Raw genomic sequence first — 26,875 nt, 5'->3', positions numbered from 1 at the left:
TGTCCTTTTCCCATAACCCTCCAGGCAGTGTGTGTGTGTCTGTTTGCTCGGTTGACGGCGTGTTGAACAGCACGCACAGAGGCTCCGGCTGCATCATCCAGTAGCCCCTTTCCAAAATTAACTAGCCCTGATCTTCCTGCTGCTTTGTGTGAAATATGGAGCAGCCATCGGTCAGCTGATGTATATGAGCTGTCATATGATTTTACACTAAATCACATAAACAGCACTTGCAACTAGAGAACATAATGCAATGAGTAGGAAACATTACTTGGATGTAAAAGGGAAACACTGAAGAAGCCCCTTAAAAATGATCAGTTTCTCTGGATTTATGACGATTTATGTTTTTCCAATAAAACAAAAATCTAATATGTTTAAACTTTTCATTTTGTCCAAATTTTAAATAAAAGTGTCATCATTTAAAGTATTGTTTAAAAGTAAGATTATTCATTTGTGCATTAAATAATTTATGCATTCATTTGTTTATTTATTCATACATTCATTTATTTATTTATTTATTAATGTCTCTATATATTCATGCACTTATTTATTTATGCATTTTATTTATTAATGCATTAATTAATTTATTTATTCATGCATTTATTTATTTTTAATGCATTTTTTATTTATGTATTTATTTATTTATTCATGCATTAATTTATTTGTTCATGTATTTATTTATTCAAGCATTTTTATTAATGCATTTTTATGTATGTATCTAATTAATTATTTATTCATGCATTTATTTGTTTATTTATTCATGTATATATTTATTCATTAATTTTTTTATTGCATGTTTTCCATTCCAATAAATAAAAATATTTGTTATGTTGACCATTTGTCATTTTTTGGTAAATAAAAATAAATCTACAGTAAATGACAATAATTATATGTGAAATTCGGAAGAAATGTTATTGAATAAAACCAATATTAACATTTTACATAAACCCATATATCTAATAAATCCAGAGAAAAGATCCAATTTTTAAGCAGCCTTTTAAATTCTCCCCATATCTGTATTAAGCATAAGCTGTCCACTGACTTATCCATTAGCTAATCGAGTGCATATAATATTTAGTGATGACAATTTGATTTGCAGTTCATGTTTTAGTGCAAAATATTCAAAATATATTGTATTGGTTTCTAAAAAAAGATGATGCAATGATACATATATATAAAAAACTGATTAAAGTATATGTTTTAAAGGATATTCTATGGTAAATTGCCATCCATTCAGGATTTTGTGAAACCAATGGTTATTTAGATTTAAAAAATTAAATATTTTACTCTATTTATTGTGTATTTTCACAGCGAAATACATGAATTGAAGCAAATAATGCCATAAGTTTTGAGAAAAGCCATCACAACATCTTCATTTAGGCTGATACATTTAATATCTAAAAATGAGCAAAACCCGACTGCTTATTGATCTTATTAGGAGCATATTTGTTTTTTTTATATGTTTATTTAATATTTATTTATATTGATTATATTAATTTTGAATGACTTTTTAATTGATTATTATTCACTGATATATTGATGCTTTTGACATTTGCCATTACAATTTTATTTCCCCCTTTAACCAAAACATTGTAGTTCTGTCTGACAAGTTACTTTGTGATATTTATCTTTCATCCATCGATTTGGAGGATGATTCAATAATTTGTCTTGTTTTATATTGATTACTTTTTTATAGTCAAAATGTTAGTTCACCCAAAAATGTAAAATTCTGTCATTATTTACTCAGTCTTGAATTATTCCAAACCGGTTTGAGTTTTTTTTTTTTTGTTATTCTATCAAACACAAAAGAATACATATTAAAGAATGCAACCATTCACTTCCATATTTGTTTTTTCCTACTATGGATGACAGTGGTATGACAATAAATAAATAAACAAATAAATTTGCAAATATATAAATAAATGAGTAAATAAATCCATAGATTACTGCAAAAATAAATAAATACACAAATCAATTAATAAATGTATATAAAAAAACACAAATTCCTGCGTAAAAAAACAAATAAATACTTCATAGTGCTGGCAGGTAAATAATTAAATAAAACACACAAATGTCTGGGGAATAAGAAAATGATGAACTGAAAGTTTATTTTTACCCCCTTTCAAATGTTAATTCATTCTTAAATATTTATTTATCTGTCCGCACTATTAATTATTTATATATTTATTTAAACAGGAATTTGTTTATTTTATATATACATTTATTAGTTTATTTGCATATTTATTTACTTATTGTTTTATTTATGCAGGAATTTTTACATTTATTTACTCATTTATTTATATATTTACGTATTTATTTATTGTTTTTGCAGGTTTCATCCTCCATACAATGGTTATTGGTTTTCAGTATTCTTTATAAAATATTCTGTTGTTACTTAAAAGTGAGTAAATGATAACAGAATTACGTATTTTGGGTGAACTCATTTAAAGTACAATTTTTTTTCCTTTTTAATGTTAGCTTAGTATCTGTACTTTTTACTCGGTTACACTGAAAAAAATATTTATTGGATTTACTTAAATTTTATAAGGTAAGTGGTTGCAAACAATTTATATGGGCTGGATTTAAACAAACAAAGGTAAACCTTACTCAATTTAATTTGTTTAAATTTAGCCCATATAAATAGTTTGCAACCACTTACTTTAACAAAATTTTAGTAAACCCAATGAATAATATATTTTTTTCAGTGTAGCTTTTTTTTAAATGCTATATTTACACCGCTGTGATTATGTGGGCCTACAAAATTGATGAACAGAGCAGTCGTGATGATCTGGATAATCCCAAATGTCCCGGTCAAGTCTGATCTGCTCTGAACACCGAGATCCTAATGTGCTCTTCATTAATCACGCTATTCTTGCCTCCTCACTTAACAAGATCATCTGGAATGACGCATGGCTGCCTACTCTGGAGAGATGATTGTTTTTCATATTGTTCTTCCTACTGCTTTATGCACTTTACAGAATTCACTTTTGCTGTGGAAAATAACCCAATACTTCTCTCAGCCTGATGTTGTTCTTTCAGCACAAATATGTTTTGCAGAATGCTTGTGCTGCACAAAATAAGGGGTGCGTTTGAATTGAGTTGAATTTTAATTCATGCAATATATTAGTGTTGTTTATTATTTTAACATGTGTGTTAATATTAATAATAGTAATAATAAATAATTAATAATAATATTTTCTCCACATATTACACGAGAGTGAGTAAATGATGACATAATTGATATTTTTGGGTAAACAATTGTGTTTTTTTTAATCACCAAACCTAAAATTCAAATTTGTTTGTTGACTGAGATTGAATTAAATATGTCATTAAAATGAACTGAAATAACGTAAATTCTACCACTGAAATAAATATAAATTAAAGATAAAAAGAAACTTTTTCTATAATAAATTATTTAAATTTGACAAAATTTTCAGAATTTTTTACTTAATCATGTATTAAAAATAAAATAATACATAAAACAACAAAAATAATATGTTACAACAAGCTTATAATATATTTTATTGTAAAATCAGTGTTTTATTTCCATTTTCTTGTGCCTAAAAAAATAAAATAAGTTTAATCTGGTGTAATTTATTTTGTGTGTGTCACAATCACCAGCAATCCTGGGGTTTGTTCTTTGATAGATTTGACAGATCTTGGATCATTTTATCTTGATACTGATCTCTGGCTAATTTGGTTCTTCAAACAAGTTTGATTATCAGATTAAAATGTCTGGATGGGCTGATCTGAGATCTCTGCATGTGTTGTGAAAATGGCAGTGCAATGATTGGCTGACAGCACAGCAGCATAATGACATCATCTGATTAATATTTAATTATTCATATTACTTTTTTATATAAAATTATATACAATTTGTAGTAAACAGTTTGTTAAATATGATACGCAATAACTTTCATTTGTTGTGAGCTGCGGGCTTTACACTTTGTTATGTGTCTAGAATATTTAGCAATCTATTTAGTTTTACATTTTAGATCGCATTTTTTTATAGCCTAGGCCTATTTAAGTTTCTTAATCGGCATAAGCAATTTAAATTAATTTTACATAAAGAAAGCATTTTAATATCGGTAAAAGTGTCTGCAAATTTTGCAAAGCATCAAATCCCCATCATTTTAGCTGTCAAAACACGTGCATGACTGCATCAATTATTTGTCAGCTAGCTCTGTCTTGTCCTGTTTTTGTCATTGTGTGTGTCTCTGTATGAGCGCTATTTGTGAATGCGATTGGACCGTGCGCATTCCCGCTTGATGCGGGTGCGTGAGGTCTGTGCGTGTTTGCAATTGCGCGCTCTCGTCTGAGTGTCCCCGTTCGTCTGTCTGCAGCGTGGTGTTTCATTCCCAGCGTCTCAGTTTAGTTGGTTTTGGTCGGTGCTGGGATGAAACATGCACGCTGCGTGTGTGATTGCATGGTGAGTGTTTTCATTCATTGCGTACTCTTGTCTCACGTTCAGTCTTCTGTTGGTGTTGTGTTTAACACGTGGTGCATGTTTACATGTACATAACATTTATTAGATTCACCTGTTTGTTCACCTGTGTGTTTACTTCTGCTTATATTATCCTCATGTCTGCGGTCCTGTGCCAGTTCGTCATCATATGTCATCGTATGTTGCCTTGTTCCAGTCCTGATCCCCGCCAGCCTTTCCATCCTAGTTTGTTTTCATTATTTATTTGTTTTATTAGTTTTTCCCGCCTCTGGGTTGTTTATTTTGCCTTTTAATTTATTTTATTATAAATAAATACTTATTTACTCGGCACTTGGGTCCTCGCTTCTTTTTCCCCCAACCACGATTGTGACATTACTATTTTTTAAAAATAAACAAAAAACCGGTCAAATATTGTGCATGTCTATTATCATACAGAAATTGTACGCTAAAAGGAACAGAAGCCGACGGCGGTGTTATACCACCCCATAGCGTTTATTTTAAAGATGAAATGCAGCCATACATACCTCTGACTACATAATTCACGCTCTCCAGAAATTTGGACAGGGGTACATATTCACAATGAGCCTATGCTGATTTTTTGACTGCATGATTTCAGAAGACTTCTAAACAGTCAGTCAGACAGTCCAACTTGATAAAAACATGCATGTTTTTTAGGAATATATACCCAGGTATTTGCCTGCTAAGGGCTAAAAATGTCTTTGCATTTGTGACCAATGTCTCATAGCCATTTCCTCATCTCTGTTCAGCCCAAACCAGAAAACGCAGTGACCATAGCCGTGTCTTCCCGAGTTATGTTCCGCACAGAGAAAGAGCAGAAGGTGTTTGAGCAGAAAGGCATCGAGGAGTACCTCAGGTATCAGGTGGAGCACGAGAACGAGCCCTTTGCTCCTGGCCCAGCATTCCCATTTGTCAAGGTAAAAATGCACAATGATAACTAATCATACTTTCTAAAAATATGAAGCATTATTAGATTATTTTAAAAAAACTACACGTTAGTTTGCGATTGCTTCATTTTATTGTAAAACTTCTATTACATGTTTTTTTTGCTCTCAGGCTCTGGAGGCAGTAAACACCCGGTTGAGGGAGCTCTATCCAGAAAGCGAGGAGCTTTTTGACATTGTGCTGGTAACTTACAACCATGCCCATGTTGGCGTCAGACTCATCAACACCATCAATTACCACAGTAAGTGTATTGCTGACCTTTTCATAACCTGCATTTGTACTACCTATTTACATGTACATCAGTATTAAATGATCAAAAAGAATTTTGTGGAACAGCTATTAAAGGAAAAGTATGTTATTTTTGCCACAAGAGGGCATGTATTTACAAACAATATTTTAAATATTTTATTAAAATTGTAATTTAAAACAATGCTTTAATATATCCTACGGGATGGATGAGCTAAAGTATTCAAAACTTAAAATCAAGGTAGTATGATGCAGATTTACACTGAAAGCTGTCGAAGTGAAATGAGGGCGATGAGGCAACTGCTGACGAGCGCCACACAAAAACAGCAGAGCTTTTATTATGCCACAGTCAAGCACATTATTTCTTCTGGTTGTGATCATGAGGAGAAGAAGTAGTTTTGTTATATCATATGATTCTGTAATAATGCTGCTGTGTAGTCTAATAAAACGCGCAACATATTACAGCGTCTTTGAATTTTCCTGATTTCTATAAAACTGAACCAGAAATTGAAGGTGTTACATCATTAGCATGTTGATACAAGAGGAGAACTTCCATGTTACAAGTTAAAATTTAAGTTTAAATTTGGGATAATGTAGACATAAGTCAGCAAAATATATAACATTGTATAGTAGTTATGGATATTTTCATGACTCAAATTAACTGTCACAAAAAACTTTTAACACAAGGAGAAGTGAACCGCGAGAAGATTACAGACCAGGAAACTAGTGCACAGGGGAACTCAGAGCGCTCGCATGATCTTCAGTTCTCTCACTCACTCGCTGGCTCTTCTCTTTGCTCGTGCAAAATTTTTAGGATTTTTGTCAGTCTTGGGGCAGGACTTGGTTTAATTGTTTTCTCTAATGCTCTTGGTTACCCTCCCTTTCCGGAAATTAGCCGGGATTGGACGCAGGTTTAAAGATTACGCCATTAGTAGAGAGAAGAGCCAGCGAGTGAGTGGGAAAACTGATCGCGCACGCGCTGTGAGGCATAACCTCGCTTGCGAGAGCATACATTGTGCGCACAGATGATAATGAAAACATTCCCTGTGCGTGCGCGAGCACTCGTTTCCTCATGTGTAGGTCTGTAATCTTCTTGTGGTTTACTTCTCCTCGCCGCAAACATCACCGGTTTGCTCGATTATTTTGGCCATCATACTGTTAACACAGACTGAAGTTGTTCCAAACCTTTATGCGTTTTTTTCTTCTGGTGAACTAAAACAAGCAGATGTTTTGAAGAAACCTGAAAACTGGGAACCATTGACGTTTATCGTATGGAGAAACAAATATGGACGTCAATAGTTACAGGTAGAGATGCTCCAATTGATCAGCCGGAGATCGGTATTGGCCCATAATCACATTTCATGACTCAATCAGTACTCGCCAATCTCATGAACCTATCGCAAATGTTTGTTTACGAGTTTACAAGCAGAGGAAGAGGCATGTGTGCACCTGTATATTATACATCAGCAGCGCCACAACATGTTAGGAGGTATATAATGCGCAGAGGCATGAGCGATCGCTGTGCTCACGTCGCAACAGCTAAATAAAATATATCCAGATGTGGTGCAACTCGTGCGAGTGATAGTCTCTTTGTTGCAGCCATTGTATATCCAGTGTTTTGAGCTGCTGTGATGCGAACAGAGCGATCGCTCCTATCTAGTGTTCAACCGCTGTCCTACCTCCGTGAGTCTCCCGCAAAGTGGCTCCACGACACCCGCAAATCAGAGAAAATACCCTGCAAATAATGCCGATGATATTGAGTGAGCAAGAGAACGGATTGAGAGAGGCACGGTGATGTTCAAAGCATTACATTGGTTAGATTAACTTCTTATGCATCATATATGTGCTCCATACCTTTTCTTGATTGAGACATGTAGAATGCTTCTTTCATTATTTGCAATGTTTCCAAATTGCGTTGTTAATCATTTCTTACCAATTTTTAAAGCTGTTTCACCTATTATTTTCTGTAACTCTCCTTCTGACCATGACATGTCCACATTAATGGTTATAATACACGTGTTTAGGGGATTTTATGCAGATCTTTAATTTATTCTCTTAGGTAAGGAGGAAACTCCACTTAAGTATCATACTTAAAGGGAAAATGTGCTTTATACATTATAAAGCTTGAAGCATCAGAATCGGTTCTCGGTATCTGGCGATCACCATGACAAGGAATGTACTCGGTATCCGCTGCAAAAATCCTGATCGAGCATCCCTAATTACAGGTTTTTAGCTTTCTTCAAAAAAATCTTTGTTTTCAACAGAAGAGAGAAACGTTTGTAACAAATGAAGAGTGAGTAAATGATGAGAATGTTTTCATTTTTGCGTGAGCTATCCCTTTAAGTAGCTTCAAAACTTTGAGGACACAGAACTGTAAATGCAAATGTTTTCTTAGACGATAGATCTCCAGCTGGCCAATCACATCTTCCCACAGAGATGCATATGACTCCTGTAACCTCTGTATCACAAAGCAGCCACTTCCTGCTCAGCTCCCTGCAGCGCCACAGCTGGACTGGTTTTGATCGTTCCGGTGGCGAACTGCAGAGAAAACAAACACCGCTCCATCTTTTGGCCTCTCTTTGGACAAAACAACAAATATGAGGATATGGACTGACGTTTCAAGAACTATTTGAAGTCAGAACTCCATGTTCTGAACCACAAAATATGTTAGATGTTAGTTGGAAGATAAATGCAAGTCTTAGAGTTCCAAAACCCTTGACGGCAAAGCCAACAACAAAAATCATATGAAAGAAAATGAGAATGGGCCATTATTAATATTATTATTTATTCCTTTCATTTAAAGCATAGTTATTATTCTCCAGCTATTTTTGGGCTCACAAGCAGAGCCAGTCAGATTGCATGAAATACTATTTGATCTAAAATACTAAGTGCATTTTTTGTGGGGAACATTAGTCCCATTAGCTTCCAGATGTATACAAAATATTACATACACATCACTAATAAATTCATATTTTATAATGATACACGTTTTACCTGATTTATTTAGTAGCCAAACAAAAAAGTCATTCATTAAAATTGGCAGCACAGGCTCAGTGGTTAGCACTCACAGCAAGAAGGTCACTGGTTTAAGCCCCGGTTGGGTGCTCCGGTTTCCCCCACAGTCCAAAGACATGCGTGAATTTCATAAGCTAAATTGGCCATAGTGTATGTGTGTGAATGAGAGTGTATGGGTGTTTTTACAGGGATGGATTGGAGCTGGAAGGGCATTCACTATGTAAAACATATTCACTGTGTAAAACATATGCTCGATAAGTTGGCGGGTCATTCTGCTGTGGCAACCCCTGATAAATAAAGTGACTAGGCCGAAGAAAAATGATTGAATGAGTTAAATGAAATCAAAATAGACAATTCTTATTTTTTTTTAAATATAGTTGTGCTTCTTGTTAATGATTTTTCTATGCAGACATTTTTTAAAGGCACATTATGTAGTTTGCCACTAGATGGCGCACATTCACAACAAACAAATATATTGATGAGACTAGTTTGATGAGGTCATGGCTTGGGGAATCATACGAGTTGTCACCTTTAGTACATCCTATGGGACTCCTACAGCAATCACATTTTTGGATGAGCTAAAGCAGTGTTTCTCAACCACGTTCTTGGAGGAACACCAGCTCTGCACATTTTCGTGTCTCCTTAACCAAACACACCTGATTCAGATTTTCAGCAAATTAGCAGGAATTAGCAGAATGGAAGACCTGTAATGGGTGTCGGGCAAGAGAGACATCCGAAACATGTAGTGTTTGTGGTCTTCCAGGACCGTGGTTGAGAAACACTGAGCTACAGTATTTAAAACTTCGGCAGTAAAGAAAATAGGTAATATAATAACAACTATATAGGTAATAACTATATTTTTACCATCACTTATCCCTAGCATCTCCCTTGGTGTTTCTCTAATTGCATTCAGCAGTTTCATTTTTCTGACAGGATAAAATGAATGTGTTTACATATTTACAAAGTAGCCATATAATAAGTGTGATAATGTAGAGTTATTGTGTTATATAAAGCTGAAGTCAGAATTATTAGCCCTCCTGTGAGTTTTTTCTTTTTCAAATACTTCCCAAATGATGTTTAGCAGAGCAAAAAATTGTACACAGTATTTCCGATAATATTTTTTCTTCTGGAAAAAAGGTCTTATTTGATTTATTTAGGCTAGAATAAAAGCAGTTTTTATTTTTAAAAAAAAGGCATTTTAAGGCCAATATTATTATTTTGATCATCTACACAACAGACCATTGTTATGCAATGACTTAATTACCCTAACTTGCCTAAATAACCCACCCTGTAAAAAATCCTAGTTGCCTTGAATTTTTAAGCTGAATCAAATTAACCTGACTAAAAACTGACTAAAAACAGCATGCATAACTTATAAAATTAAGTTAGAACATGATTACTTTAGTTTAAAAGGTTACAATGACCTAAAACATATGCTGTCAGGACTAATTGATCATATAAACCTTAATATTAGTATCTTGAAAAATATCAAGTAAAATATTATCATGTCAAATATAAAAGAAATCAGTTATTAGAAAGGAGGTATTAAAACTATTATGTTCATAAATCTAATAAACAGAACTTGGAGAAAAACATACAGGGTGGCTAATAATTCAGGAGGGCTAATAAAGCTGACTTCAACTGTTTGGTAGCATTAGCATTTAATATTGCAAAATAAACCCCTTCAGGATTATGTGAGACCCAGCTACTCTGCGTCAGAACTGGGGTTCATTTTACGATAATGGTCATCTGACTGTACCTTATCCCTTGCTTTACCCCTGGGCAAACTTGGCCCTGACGTGTCACGTAAATCAAACCTCCTGCTGATGTTTTACTGAGCTGGCACTCGTGCACCAATGTGTCAAAAGCTAAAAAGAGCACATTAGCTTAACATTTCCCATCAGTGTTAGTTTTCCATCTGCTAAACAGTTCATGAGGTGTCTAAATAGTCAAATCTTCTCACAAACAAACATTATCTTAAAGGGATAGTTTAAAAATATTTACCATTTACTTGTACTATTAAGTGGTTATAGATAATTGTTGATTTCTTATATTTTCGTTCAGCACAAAAAAATATATGAAGAATAGTTTAGTTTAGTTTATTTTAAAATTTAGGTAACGCTTTCTTTTACAACCAGCAAAGTACCGTGTAAGTACCTGCTCGGCACAGAAAGGAAATTTGTCTTTAACACTGGTAACACAGATACAACCATTCACCAATTACATAATAGCAACACTCATTAAGACAACAACATAAATTAAAAACTTAAAAAGCAAATTAGCTTCATACATATTACTGCAGATCATTCTTAACAACTGCACCATTCACATTAAACTGTGATCCGATTCAATACTATGACTGCAATCGGGATAAATAACTTTTAATAAGCCTTTCTTTGGGCTTTGGGAATTTTAAACCTGCGTCCTTATGGTAACATTTCCAAAAGCTGAGTGAAGGGGATGTGTATTATCTTTAAAAAAAAATCACAATTTCTGTTTTTTCCATAAAGGAGCCAAACAGAATCTGCAGGGAATGTTGCTTGTAACCAGTTATCTTGTCTGCCTGGTTGATAATTTGCGATAGTTTCTTCTTCTGTTTAAGTCTTGTGTTAATATTATATGTGATAACACTCTCTATTAATGATCTATATGACATGTTTAAAGTTTATTTTCAATAATTGTGTATAAATACTTCAAATTTGAGAGCTGCTCAACTATATTTACATCTATGATGACTGGTTTATAAAATCTAGGATCTGCTGCTCTTGTTTGACTCCATTGACATAGCTCTGTGTTATTTTTGACGGAAGCTCATTTTGATTAGTATTTAAAGGCACAGTTAACCCCAAAATTAACAATTTGTCATCGTTTGTTCACCCTTAATTTGTTCCAAACCCGTAAGACTCTTCAGAACACAAATTAAGAAATTTTTACTCAAATATACGACTTATGTAAAAGACTCTATTTACAATAAAAGTACTTTGAAGGGGTGGTTGTGTTTATAAGATGCAAAACAATTTATGGGTTTCATTGGTAAAAATGCACATTACTTTTTCATATATCTTACTTAGATTATGCACAGCTACTCAGCTGAAATGAAAACGACAATCATATTTCCTATAGTTGGCAACGCAGTGGCGCAGTAAGTAGTGCTGTCGCCTCACAGCAAGGTCACAGGTTCGAGCCTCGGCTGGGTCAGTTGGTGTTTCTGTGTGGAGTTTGCATGTTCTCCCTGCGTTGCGTGGGTTTCCTCTGGGTGCTCCGGTTTCCCCCACAGTCTAAAGACATGCGGTATAGGTCAACTGAGTAGGATAAATTGTCCGTAGTGTAAGAGTGTGAATGAGTGCATGCGGATGTTTCCCAGAGATGGGTTGCGGCTGGAAGGGCATCCGCTGCGTAAAAACATGCTGGATAAGATGGCGGTTCATTCCACTGTGGCGACCCCGGATTAAAATAGGGACTAAGCCGAAAAGAAAATTATTGAATGAATATTTTCTTGTTCCTTCAAAAGCCCGCCCTTAAGAGGCTCTGATTGGTCAGCTAACATAAAATTCTGTGATTTGCGGATTGCCTCCACGCCACCAGGATGCATCACTAGGGTTGTTGCTAGATCAGATACGATTGCGGCTGGAAGTTAGAGAATTATCATTATTCATTAAATTTCCCATTTATTGTATTGTAACGTCTACCCACACCCCAACCCAAAACTCAACCATCACAGCAACAAACAAAAAATTTGTTGTACCGAGGATTATTCATTTTCCCAGAGATGGGTTGCAGCTGGAAGGGCATCCGCTGCGTAAAACGAACTGAATAAGTTGGCGGTTCATAGTCAAGTGACTAAGCCGACAAGAAAATAAATGAATGAATGAGCATTATTTATGCTATCTATTAAACTACCCAATAAATTGTATTTTTTAACACCTAGCCCCACCCCAACCCTAAACCCAACCGTCACAGTACTGTAAAAATATGAATTATTGTTATGCAGTCTCATAAAAAATGCTGATATATTTCTGTGCATATCGCACTTCTGGCCAGACGCATATCAGATCTAGAATTTAACATCTACTAGCATGTAAGCCTGAATTAGACAGAAAATGAAGAGGACACAGCTGAACAGTGATTTCACTAACCCAGATGTATTTTTTGTAGTTGCCAAACTTTGCTTAGCTAACTTTGTAAAAGCCAATGTCTCCCTTTGCATTGAACTTTGAGCGTATTACATTTAGAGATGTTGTTTATGTTCACACAGATACATTACACATCAACTAAAGTTAAAAATATGATATTGTGGTGGACCATTCCTTTAAAAGTCCACAAAGAGGCTAAAAGAATACATTCATAAAAATCAGACCATTAATCCAAACTTTCTGAAAAGACAGTTGCTTCTTATGATGAACAGATTTAATTTAGGCTTTTATTCTCAGGGTTCACTACTAATTGCATTTCTACAATGCCATTCATAACTCATTTTCTTCTAAATATAGTGACACCACTAGACTACTTCCTTTTTTTGACCTAGCAGAGTACTCTAAATAAAAATAGACAAAAATAAACAAGAGATTATTTAAATTTAAATGTACCCACTTTGGATTAAAGTTTCTGCCAAATGTACTACTGTAAATGCAATAATAACTGGCTCTCATGAATAGTTAATATTCTTCTCTTGTCCTCAGATCTATTCATCGAGCGGTTCTGCATGACGGGAGGCAGTAGCCCCATTGGGTACCTGAAAGCGTTTCATACAAACTTGTATTTGTCTGCCGATGCCGAAAAGGTTCAGGAGGCCCTCTCTGAAGGTTAGGACACTGTCAACGTAAACATGTGATAACTACAGCAGGTGTTTTGTACTTAATCTTGTAGCACATTTTATTTCAACAAATCAAAAGAGAAATGTGACATTTTATTGCAACATGTGCTACATGTTTCACTTTTATAACATGCCCAAAGTTACCTTTGATGTTAAAGGTAATAATTATATGACTTTTTTTAGACTTACCAATAAAGGTGTCAATCAAATTTGATTCACAAATAATGTGTAAAAGTTATATTATGTGCCTCAATGATGCTACGCACTTGAATTAAAGGGATAGTTTACCAAAAAATGGAAATTACCTCATCATTTACTCTCCCTCATGAGGGTCTAATCCTTTATGAGTTCCTTTCTTCTGTTGAACACTAAAGAAGATATTTAACATAAATGAGTGCCAGCTACCAGCATTCTTCAAAATATCTTCTTTTGTGTTTAGCAGAAAAAAGAAAGTCAAATTGGTTTTTGAAGTTATCGGTAAGTAAAATGTACATTTTTTTGTGTGAACTTTCCCTTTAACTCAGTGAAAAATTGTTGAACAGTCTGAACAGGTGTTTTTCAGACATTAGGCTTGTGGTATTTTTGGAGAGGTCATTTGAGAGGTGACCTGTCATTGATTTTGAATTATGAAAATGACTCAGTGGTCATAGGAATCACTCTTGCGGTTTTCCATTTCATTAAATGACTGTGCGCCACGCACTGTGTGTTGCTTTGTTTGGTATCACAGATTGACATATTAATTACTGCACAAATTAATTTCAAAATCGAAATAAAGTAATTGAAATGTGGGAAAGCATTGAGCTCCAGAATGACTGAATGCTTAGCAATCCAATGACCTATTTGTTTTGCTGAGGCTTAATGGGCCCTAATCTCTTTAAAGAGCACACTTTAAATGTCGTTCATCACTGTGTTTTTCCTCTAGGCTGGTGAGATTTATTTTTGTTTTTGTGTCTTCTTACAGGAATTGCAGCAGCCACCATGTTTATGCCAGAAAAACAGATCGAGGTGTCCGAGACGCAGCTGAGAGTGGCATTTGATGGCGATGCCGTTCTCTTTTCTGATGAGTCTGAGCGCATTTTTAAAGCCCACGGCCTGGACAAGTTCTTCGAGCATGAGAGGGAAAATGAAAACAGATTGCTGGATCATGTATGTAGTTTTATAGTTACCCATCTGAGCTGTTTGTAACTGAAAGCTAAAGAGCAGAGTCATTTTTATATTTAAAATTGTAATTAGTTTTTACTTTATTAGATTAGATTACTTTATTTAATTACTTTATCAGATCTCAAAAGTGTGGCACACTTAAAGCATTATGGGTCCTATCATACACGCGGCACAATAATGCGCAAGATGTGTTTGGAGTGATTTGTTGCTATTTTTAGACCAGCACAACACTAATTCTCGCGCTTTGCACCATGTTTTTAAATAGCAAATCCATTTGCGCCACTTTGTAGACTCATGGGTGTGCCGGTCTAGAAAGGAGGTGTGTTAAGGCGCATTGTTGGCGCATTGCTATTTTGAGGAACTGAAATAGACTGCGCCATTGACCAACTGAAAGCAGGTCTTAAGTCCTAAATCACAGAGCTCGTTAGTTATGTGCCTACGCAGGTTCAAGCGGTTACACATTGCTTAATACACACAAGATACAGCAATACACAAATATCTCTACATTAAAAAAAAAATAAGGATCAAAATGTAAAAAAAAATACTATTTTATGCATAAATATAAAAACCACTGCCTCCATGCCTACTTCATCTTGTGTTGGCTTTTTTTATTATATTCATGAAAATTTGCATTTGTATGTTGTTATTATTATTAGCAGTATTATTTATTATATGCATATTTATATTTGTTTTAATAAAAACAAGTTTAGATTTGTCCACCTGGTTTTGAAGACATCTGCATAACCATATGGGGCTTAACAGCAGGACGTGTGCTTGGATATAACTCAGTTTTTTGACCACACTGTGTTATTATTGTTCATTCATTCGTTTGCTATTAATTAAAACTGAATTACAAATAGATTTGAAACAAATCTTTGCGCTTAACAAACAAAATTAAAGCTGTAGATGACCTCATTAATGATGGGTGTCTTAAGTGTAGTGCGTACAACGCCATTTCCTTATCCATTAAAGTAAAAGAGTAAAGAGGAAAAGTAAAGTAAAAGTAAAGATGCAAAATGGAGGAGGCTCGTTCTTTATCCTTGCGCTGCAGATGGTCTGTTAACTGTTTTCTTGCTAGTGAAGTGTTCAGTTTTTCCATTTACAAAGTCCAGCATGTAAATAGCAAATGCGCATGGCGATGCAACTGACTCTTAAGGGGAATGTGAGATGAGACTCTGATTGGATTAATGCACATTATACTCAAAACACACCCATAAATCATTAAGAGAATAAGCACAACCCAGTTAGACCATGCGCCAGGGTGCAAACCATATTTTTTCTGCTCTTACAATAGCAAAAGTGAATTCCAACACATCCTTAATGCTTTTGTGCCATGCACTTTCGACTGCGCCGAGATCATTATAATAGACCCCTTTATGTTTATAAACCTTTAAAGACAAACCTGTTGTGAACTTTGAGATTATTTACAGATTCTGCATGCCTTTATTGAACCTAAATATCTAATTCAACTTTAAAATTCAATGTTGAAAAATTAATGAAACTTTAAAAAAAAACGCACTTGTGCTTGATAAATTACAAAAATTCTACAATAACCATGATACTGTACAAAATATCCACCAATCAGATAGCTGCAGCTAAAAAAAAAATTAGCACCAAATTATCTTTAGTTTTGTTCTCTTCCATGAAGTAGTAAATGACATAACCAAATCAATCTACCTATGCTCTATATTGACTCCACAGATACAACCACATTTTTAAAGTAAATATATTTATATTTCTCTGTGATTTTAATTTAATTGTCACATTGGCAGTGCTTAATAGTATTAAAATATAGCAATAGTATCCCATCCCCCATTAAACAATATGGGAAGGCTGCAGACCTGGGGCCAGGCAGATCCTGACCCATGCAGTGTTATGCCTGTACAGTAATATTAAGAGCCTTCAGAACATTATCATAATAATAATCATGATCAAAAATCACTTATTATATGGCCCTACACCACCCCTACCCATAAACCCAACCGTCACTGGAAACTTTGGATTTCTAAATAGACTGTAACGCATGATTTTCCAAATCCAGTATAAACTTCACACTGTATTCAAATTATAATATGGCTGTATATCTGCCACCCCCTACTGGCCGCATTAAGAACAACAGAGATGTACAACTTATATCTTCTTTTTTACAGCTTCTACAGCTACCAATTAGCACCACTATGTACTATGATCGAGTTATTAATGAAGTAAAAGCGATAGTTCACCCTCCCAAAAAAGCAAATTTACCTACAATTTACTCAACCTCAAGTGGTTTCAGACTTTTAGGAGTTTCTTGTTTTGTTCTGAACACAAAAGAAGCTATTTTGAAGAATGATGTAAAGTGGTAACCATTCACATCCATAGTAGCAAAATAAATACAGAAATCATTAATGCTATAGAAGTTAGATGCTTTCATAATTACAAAAATATCTTTGTGTTGAACATAAATAGCGGAACTCAAAAAAAGATGACAGAATTTACATTTTTAGGTGAACCATATCAACTTGTGCCATCTAGAGTTTCATGACAGAACTTTCTATTTATTAAGCTACACTTCATATATGCTAAATAATGTCTCTGTCCACTTCACAGGGGCCACTGAAGGGTTTTCTGGAAGTGCTCGGGAAGCTTCAGAAGAAATTCTACGCTAAAGGCCACCGTTTGGACTGTCCCATTCGCACCTACCTCGTGACGGCCCGCAGCGCAGCCAGCTCAGGCATCCGCGCCTTAAAGACTCTCCGTGCCTGGGGACTCGAAACAGACGAGGCTCTTTTCCTGGCCGGGGCTCCAAAAGGCCCCATGCTGGAGAAAATCCGGCCCCACATATACTTTGATGACCAGATGTTCCATGTGGAGGGAGCCGTGGAAATGGGTGCCATCGCTGCCCACGTGCCCTATGGGATTGCACAGAAATACCCGCATAAAAAAAGCAGCAATACAGCAAAATAGCAAATAGAGACATTCAAATTGCAGACTTTTTATTTTTATTTTATAAACTCGGTTTGGATCAGGATCGCAGTGTATTCTCTTGGCCTTTTTTTCCATGTGACCTAAACAAGGCTACATACAACATGTAACTTAAAGACTACAGTAATTTATAGTAGCATTTTTGAACCATACTATAGTAACGTGATTTAAACTGTATATAATATTGTATTTACAACACTTTGTGAAAGAAAGCTACAGCATGATGTAGTATTAACTATAGTGAACTGCTAACTGTAGTAAATACTGTAGTCTACATTTGTTTTTACAACAGTATACTGTGGTGTATTGTATTATAATGTACCTTATAGTTGTACAAAATTTCATTATTAAGTGATTTCTTAATATTATTATATGTTGTGTTATTATAGCAACTATATATTTACCACAACAGATTGTTTTAAATACTGTACTACAGTGTGGTTCAAAAACTCTATAAAGTTTATTTTAAAATACAATCCTACTATATATTAGGTGGCCTACTACTTGGATCAAAAACATAAATACAATGTACTTACTGTGTTCATAATGCATTTCAGAACACTTGAGGTGGGATTTGGGTAGGGTTAGAGACAGGTTTGCGTGTATGGGTAGGTTTAATGGTGGGTTAGAGTGTAAGGAATGGGAGAGGGGTCTGGATGCAGACCTGGTGCAGTGCAATCTGAGCTGCATCCAATGCTTTTAATGGGCTCACCTAACCCTACCCCTCACAGTGACTTCACTCGCTCCATTTGAGTGCATTGTGTCTGACAATGTATCACTGAGTGATGCAATCTCAGCTTGCATCATAAAGGCTGCATCCAGATACTATTGAGGAATGGTCAACAGTGTAATTAAAGATGTAATTAAGAAATAAAAATTGCAGAAATTAATTGCAGATGTAATGTCAGTGGATATTAGTTAACGCCACCTAATATAAAGTGAGACCTTAATTACTATAGGATTTTTTCATTTGGGTTAACCCAATGTGACTCTTGAAATATGCATTATGAATGACCAACGTGCCTCTGGTGAAGCACTGCGACTAATGGTCATTTTCATATAGGCATACACTTTTCTATGATATTTCATGGAAATACAACCCCAAATCAGAAAAAGTTGGAGCATTATGGAAAAAACACAAATAAAAAAGAAAGTAGTGATTTCTAAATTAACTTTGACTTGTATTTTATTGCAGACAATTTGAACACCAAATATTTCATGTTTTGTTTAGTCAACTTCATTTAATTTGTAAAGAAACATCCTTTCCTTTCATTCAGACCTGCAACACATTCCAAAAAAGTTGGGACTGGAGTACTTTGTAGCTAGTAATCAGGTAAATTGGTTTAATATGCTGTGATTTGAAACAGGTGATTGTAATTTTGATTTGGTACAAAAGCAGCATCCAGGAAAGGTCTAGTCCTTTAGCAGCAAAGGTGGGCAGAGGAAATCTCCAGATTTCCAACAAATACATGATAAAATTATTCAAATGTTTAAAAAAAACAATCTTCCTCAAAGAAAGATAGGAATACATTTGGATATTTCACCTTTAACAGTGCGTAAAGAACAAGGGGGCAAGCCTAAACTGAACAACCGTGATCTCCAATCCTTCAGGCAGCACTGCATCAAGAATCATCATTCATTAATAAGCAATATCGCCAAATGGGCTCAGGTCTACTTTGGTAAACCTTTGCCAAATAACACAATACGTAGTTACATCCATATTTGCCTGTGAAAATCATACTGTACCAAAAGGAAGCCATATGTTAAGTGTCTAGAAGCATCGTCCACTTCTCTGGGCTTGGAGGCATCTGAGATGGACCATCAAACAATGGAAACATGTGCTGAGGTCAAATTAATCAGTATTTTAGGGTTTTGTTTTTTTTTTGGAAGAAATGGACGCCGAGTGCACCGGACCAAAAAAGAAAATCAGCATCCAGACTGTTACCAGCAACAAGTTCAAAAACCAGGGTCTGTCATGGTATAGGGTTATGTCAATGCCCTTGGCAAAAGTATATGGCACCATTAATGCTGAAAAGTACATAGAGATTTTCGAGCACAATATGCTGCCTTCTTTTTCCAGGGGCGACCAAGCATATTTCTACAAGACAATGCAAAACCACATTCTGCACACATTACAAAGTCCTGGCTGTAGAAGAAGGAGATACAGGTACCTGACTGGCCTGCCTGCAGTCCCGAGCTGTCTCCAATAGAGAATTAGTGGTGCGTTTTGAAGTGCAAATTCCAACAATGAAGGCCTATGGTACTGTTGCCAACCTTAAGACTTGTTTGCAGGAAGAGTGGGACAAAATAACCCCTGAAACAATTCATTACTTGGTGTCTTTAGTCCCGAAACATCTTTTAGGTGTTGTGAAAAGGAATGGCAAGATTACAAAGTGGTAAATGCTTTACTGTCCCAACTGTTTTTAAAATGTGTTGCAAGAACTAAAATTTGGAATACAAGTAAATTTAGAAATCTCATCTTTCTCTTTGTGTTTTCCATTCTGTCTCAACTTTTTCTGATTTGGGGTTTTACATCATCTTACTGTTAAAACTGAATGCAAGCTGCTATTCTTATGTAAAGCGAATGTGTCAAGTGACAGGACAAATAGTAGTGTTTACACAGTGTGTGTTTGGACCTGCACTGTTATTCAGCAATGGACTGTGTTTTGTTTATTGACGGTGTGCGAGCAAAACAACAAAATAATTTTACGCAATGTATGTGGTTGTGTATGATGGATAAAGCCTGTAATGTAATGTGCGATACTTAAAGGAAGCCATAATATTTTTACGTTTCAGAAGATGAAATGTATTGAGAATCTATAGATATATTTAGAAACTTGAAGTATATTTTCATTTTTAAAGTGTTACTTGTAAGTTTATGTTTTTCTCATCTGCATTCAATATAGAATGTCTTTCAAAAGTATGGGGTCAGTATTTTTGTGGGGGAAAGGAATTAATTGATCAAAGACAATTAAAAAGGAAAAAAAGATCACTATTTCAAATAAATGCTGTGATTTTTGCATTTCTTTAATCCTAGTAAAAGTGTATCACAAATATTAAGCAACATGACTTATGATTTCACTGTTAATCAATTTAAAATTAGTCAAAAGTGAGTGAACCCCTTGCGTTAAATGTGACAAGTTGACTAAAAAAGTGAGTAAACATGTTGGAACTTGGAACTATTAAGTTGACTTATTTTTTTAAATTATGCACATTGCTCGATTTTAAGTCAATGGGTTTACTTATTTTTTTAGGTAGTCAACTAATCTCTTTTACAGTGAACACTGATATTATAAAAATGCTAATCAATTCAGCCAATTAAAATGATTTCTGACACTGAAAATTCAGTTTTGACAGTTAATAAATTACATTTTACTATATATTCAAAAAGAAAACATTGTAATGTTATATTCTGGTATTGACAGAAAAAAGTTGTTGAAAATAATGTAGCAATTTTAAGTGATTTATTTTTTGTTCTACATGAAGCAGAAGACAAAAAAAGTTACCAAGGTCTGATCTATTTTATAAATTAAACTGCATATTTATGTACTTATTTTAATTTCACCACAGACAAATGAATATAGAGTTTCATATAAACTTTACATTTTGGAAAAATACAGCATTTCAAAGGAAATGAATGTAAGTAAAACCAATGCAAATGAAAAAGAAGCGGTCTAATATGTCTACATTTGTCAATAAAATGCTGTTGCTATGGCCTATTTAATATGTCAATACTGAATCTACATTACTTGCCACTATTTTCCCCCAGATACAGTTAAAGACGGAATTATAACTTGCCTAATTACCAGGTAATTATAACTTGCTAGTTCACCAGGTTAAGCCTTTAAATGTCACTTTAAACTGTATAGAAGTTTCTTGAAAAATATCAAGTAAAATATTGCTAGCTGTCATCATGGAAAAGATAAAATAAATTAGAAATGATGAAGTCATTAAAACTATTTTGTGTAGAAATGTGTTGAAAAAAACCTCTCCTTTAAACAGAAATTGGGGGAAAAAAAATAAACAAGGGGGCTAATAATTCTGACTTCAACTGTATTTTTAGTGTACATGTAGTTAAATATCCTTATTGTTTTGCACAATCCAAATAAAAGATATCACCATTGTCCTTTAGGATAGTAAAGTAATAATTTTCTAGTTTATTTGTGTTTCATTCCCTTGCTTTCTTTTTCTTGTCGTCCTGTTTAGCAGGGTCTGTCCTTAAATAAACATTACCGAAACAAATTGAGTTGACACAAGTGATTAGCCCGCCTCTTTAAATTAATCCACCTCTCCTCAGTAAATCTACAGAAATGTGAAAGATAAGCTGCCTCCTCCATAACCGTCTGTTCATTTACAATGATCTGTAACAATTGAACTCAACAACAACAACATTATTTACAATAATATCTGTCGTTTCTTAAAAATACATAAAAAAACATCTATGTGTACAGTTTACCCCTGTATACAGGGGTTATTTATTTCCTAACTTATATAGCCTGTCATTAAAGTGAATGAATGAGGTGATCTAAATCATCATTAATGATAAATATTGTCGTCCATGGATAATCTGAGAATGTCAGTATTATGAAGGACAATATACATAATAATTATAGATTTATAGATTATGTGATTTGAGGTTTATTGACACAAAATAGGTCACTTTTTGATCAGGATGACTGTCAAAAGAAGGTCTAACTTACTTTTGTTTATCATATTTTAAGTCATCATAATGAAAACAGTATAGTTAATAGGTCGACGCCATTTTAAAATGGGAAGAAAATTACCTAATAACATTCAAGATAAAGACATAATAGCAAATAACACCATGAAAAGCACTTCCAATAGGCCTACTGAATAACTCTCCTTACGAAACCGTAAAATAGGATAATAAAGTCAATAATAGCTATGAAAAGTAAAGAAGATAAATCATCTTAGCTTTTATTGTGCTAATGCTAACTGTCAGTGATGGAAACGTGGAGAACATTTATTGAACTCATTCACTTACAGGACATTCTGTTGAACGAATTTGTCCAGGTCTGTTTGTATTTTGGAGCCTAATATGAAAATCTACCTCCAACAAAAGGTAAAACTTCGAGGAATGCAGAATTTTATGAGGACACAGAACTTTCTCGCATGTGCAACGCGGCACAAAAAGTCTTATTAGTTTCACCGTCAGCATATTTCACTTGCAAACGCTGTATAAACAAAACACAAATTACATAACAGTCCTTCAGCTGCTCCTAGTTCAGTTTAAAGAAGGAACTATAAAATAATAATTCAGACCGCAGCTTACATAGAAATCCTGACATGCGCGTCTTCAGCCTGCCATTAGATGGCAGCAATGCGTTATTCTTTAAAAACCGAAGAAGCTCTAAAATTTAGAGGAGTCTAAAACCTTCAACAACATTGCAGGTACAATCCTAAGAAAATACAAGAATGCTAATCAATGTATACAGATTTAACGATATTTTGTATTATAATATCAAATCAGATTTCATTGAGATTTGAATGCAGGCTTAGATGCTAAAAAAGGCCTAACATTTTTTAGCTTCCAAGCATTTTTTAAAGCTCGGCGAGGTTTTGAAACTAAAAAAAAGGAGAAATGAATGCTCTCTCTGTTGATTGTTGCTGCTGGTGCCAATTACCCAGAAGGCTCGCCAAACTGCAGCGCAGATAAACTAGAGGGGCTATCAAGCAACTGTGCCTCTGAGGCGCCATCGTGGTAATGAGGCCATCGTTGTCCACCCCATGTGTAGTGATTGATCAGAGATGGTTTCCATTTTATTACTTTGCAGAAGTGCTGGGGAGGGACTACTGCCATCTGCCTCGCTTTATTAACACACTGGTCTCAAACTCTTTTTAAATAAGCAAATGAAAGTCTTCAGCTAAGTAGGCTTTCAATGAAAATAGCCATTTGATTACTGATTAGGAAAACCAGACAGGGTGCATTTTAAACAACACCTTCATTTTAACTGCAAAATGAACCTGAATGTTTTAATGAAAGGCTAATGGCTGTTGTATTATTCTCCATTCTTCAGACAAATTTAGGGCTTATAATTAATTCTTTGACGTCAACCCTGCTGAAAAAACCCCATCTAAGCATACGATGGTTAGCTGGGTTTAGCTTGTCGATTAGCCTGGTTTTAGAACGTTTTTGGTCAGTTCCAGGCTGGTTTTAGCTGGTCAGGCTGGGAGATGACCAGCTAAAACCTAATTTAAGCTGGACATAGCTGGTTTTAGCTGGCCATCTCCCAGTCTGACCAGCTAGGGTGGAAATGGCTAACATCAGCCTGAAAATGGAAAAAACAGGCTGGTCAATCAGCTAAAACCAGCCAACCCTAAGCTGTTGTTTCATGAAGGAAATAACACTTTATTTTTTACTTAAAATACTGCAGCTCACCTCTTTCCTGTGTCTGAAATTGTTTGTTCAAGGATCCAATCTTTCTTTACCGTGCCTTTCAGAGCATCTACTCTGCTTTGATTGGAATGACCTAGTCTGCTGTGTTTCACTATCTACTGCATTGTTGGTAACAAAAGCCTAAGTACAATTTCAATCCTTCCTTAGCACTTGCAAACATTTAGTGATTTTAATAGCATATGCTGTTGGTTTATTTATATCAAATGAAATTCAAATAATCTTCTTGAAAAGCAATGATTATATGATCAAACCCTTCCCACTTAGCAAAATTTCTGAGAGGGGTCTGGGTGCAGACCTGGTGCAGCGCAATCAGAGTTGCATTGAATGCTGTTTACAGTTTTTCCTCAGTCGCTTTGGTGCATTTCTCACAACACAATTTACATTTGCACAACAGTTAATGCATTTCTCAAAACAACTAGTACAAATTACAAAACCTAGTTAATAATCTGCAAAGGCATGTCACTTGCTCAAAATGGATATCTCATTCCACAAAAGCAAGTATTTATGTCAATGAAAGTCCTGAAACCATTGTTTATGAACAAGATAGTCAAATGGCTTTGTCATATTTTCATCATGACAGTTTACTCTGCATATTTTTCAATGCAAAAAAGTCAGATTTTGGTGACACTTCCTGAAAATGCTCAAGACAGCACTGTATACTATTTAGACAGCCATTTGAAAACTACAGTAAAGTTAGAAATCACTGCATTTAGTGAGGTATCTGAGTACAGGACACTGAATATGTTTCACAATTTTACTGCATATGCTCTTTACAATTCTAATTTATTCACAGCATTGTGCAAAAGAATAAATACACACTTATTTACAAGAAACATAAACTCCCTTTGGGTAGAGCTGTGCACAACTGTAAACTATTGCAGTGCATCTTGGAACTGAACCTACAACATACACAGCTCTGTAAATCATTCATGAAATTGTTCAATTTAGAAGACATTTTCAGGAAAATAAAGATTTAAATTTAAAAAAAATAAAATTAGCTTGATAGATTTTGACTACTAGTTCAACATTTTTGTATGTAATGACTCAAGTAATGAAATGAGGACTATTGGTTTTATATGGAATGACTATTCAGCATTCACAAGTTTAGTTAATTTTCACTGACATGACTTAAGCAAATGATAATAGTATAAACAGCAGAGAGTTGTATGAAAGCAATTGATGCATGTTCAAAAGCATCTGCAATTTGTTGGAAGGAATAAGAAACTGCTACTATGATGTGCCCAAATGGCTGTTTTGAGAAATGCATTAACTGTTGTGCAAATGTAAATAGTGTTGTGAGAAATGCACCAAAGCGACTGAGAAAAATTGTAATGCGCTCACCTAACCCCACCCCTCACAACGATGTCACTAGCTCCATTAAGTGCATTGTGTCTGACACTGCATCACTGAGATATGCAGTCGCAGCCTGCATCATCAAGGCTGCATCCAGATACTTTTGAAATTTCTCTGGCCCACACAATCTGTTTTTGCTTGGCCCACATGCTACAGTGAATTATGGTACATGACTGGACCAAGTATGGCTTCCAGACATGGGCCAAACATAGACCATATCTGGGTCAAGTCTCAGCCAATTTAATAACCCACTTGGGCTTGAACTGGGCCAGATGGGTTGGTGTGTCACGACTGTAATGAAAATCATTATCCCATTTAAAATGTTTTTAGGCACACTATGGGCGTGCTTTTTCTCAAAGCAACTTGATTGGTAGATTTTTTTTCTTTACTTAAAATCTATTTTTATGTATTTTAAATGTGGGTTAAAATAGGCCAAACCTACGTGGCCCACATTTAAAGACTGTTCCACCTCTGCCTAACCCTTTCCATCTTTGGCCCACATGCTATATGCCAGTGCCGGATGAACGCCTGCTGTGCCAGCTTTATGCCAAGTCTGGGCCAGTAGTCTTTGCTTCCTGGGTTATATAATACCCCATAATATAGATGCATGGTTTCCGCTACTTTCATTCTTCCATAGCGGGGCGCCATGCCAAAATTCATACTGTCACGGCTACATTACAACTTTTCATTCAAAACATTGTCGTGTTTTTTTTTTAAATAGCGGGTGATAATCGCACCAAAGCGTATTAAAATTTAGATGAATTATAACAGAGTAAACTTTTCTGTAACCGTAGTGGTGCTGTGCGCTTTTGTTTTACCCTTTAGGGTAACGTGCTGACAGACTGACTGATTGGCCGACTGACAGGTGCGTGATGCGTGAGCCAGCAAACGCAACATGTAGCCATTTCACTTTACTTCAGGATGCGTTAATAACGCTTTATAGGTCTATTGGAGACCTATAAATTAATAATTTATAACATAAAAAATTAATAAATAATAATTTGCTAGGAATAAAATTAATTCAGAAATATTCCTAGCAAATCTAATAAATGTTGGAGTCATACTTATACATAAGTACACTAAATCGCACTGCAGTAAAGTTTATTTGAGAGCGCACAAGAAGATCGGCGCGCAAGCAGAGAGATTCGTATGCTCGTAGGCTATTACATAAATGCGATCTTGAATTGTAATACTGGGCCCACGACATGTCATTGAAATAACGCCTCAGGTAGTTGGTAGATCTATGTAAAAAAGGCCTGCCGCCACAGCTGGAAAAAATCCTGGAGGAAACACTGAGATTAGAAAAAAGTCTCATTTTAAATGAAAGGGATAAAAGCTCACAAGAGTACATATATGATGATATGTTAGATAACTAAAAATATTTTTTTTAGAGATAAAATATAAATATTAAAATATAAATGGGTAAGTGTTTGCGATTCATTTTCATGAAAAACTTCATGAGTAACATGAATGTCCACTGGACACATTTAAGGCAGCGTAA

General features: G+C 34.9%; 1 protein-coding gene and 1 long non-coding RNA gene across 5 annotated transcripts in view; both read left to right on the top strand.

Moving 5' to 3' along the window:
* Nucleotides 1-20,609, top strand: part of nt5c1aa (5'-nucleotidase, cytosolic IAa) — a 31,915-nt gene extending 11,306 nt beyond the window's left edge. For 2 of the 4 annotated variants that reach the window (XR_012394641.1, XR_012394640.1), the window contains 6 exons: nucleotides 5,209-5,376; nucleotides 5,516-5,645; nucleotides 13,345-13,467; nucleotides 14,440-14,624; nucleotides 17,229-18,095; nucleotides 18,543-20,609. Coding sequence is in view for 2 of the 4 variants with exons in the window: in XM_005159633.6 (XP_005159690.1) it covers nucleotides 5,209-5,376; nucleotides 5,516-5,645; nucleotides 13,345-13,467; nucleotides 14,440-14,624; nucleotides 17,229-17,585 (963 nt within the window). In the remaining 2 variants the exon portion in view is untranslated. 4 annotated transcript variants of the gene reach the window in all.
* Nucleotides 20,610-22,984: 2,375 nt separating this feature from the next.
* LOC141379137 (uncharacterized) overlaps nucleotides 22,985-26,875 on the top strand; it is a 29,969-nt gene continuing 26,078 nt past the window's right edge. Inside the window, exon 1 of the long non-coding RNA XR_012395139.1 lies at nucleotides 22,985-23,015. This is a non-coding gene — a long non-coding RNA (uncharacterized lncRNA). The remainder of the gene's footprint in view (nucleotides 23,016-26,875) is intronic.

Source organism: Danio rerio, chromosome 19, assembly GCF_049306965.1.
Source record: "Danio rerio strain Tuebingen ecotype United States chromosome 19, GRCz12tu, whole genome shotgun sequence".
NCBI classification, from domain to species: Eukaryota; Metazoa; Chordata; class Actinopteri; order Cypriniformes; family Danionidae; genus Danio; species Danio rerio.
This window is presented reverse-complemented; position numbering and strand designations above follow the sequence as displayed.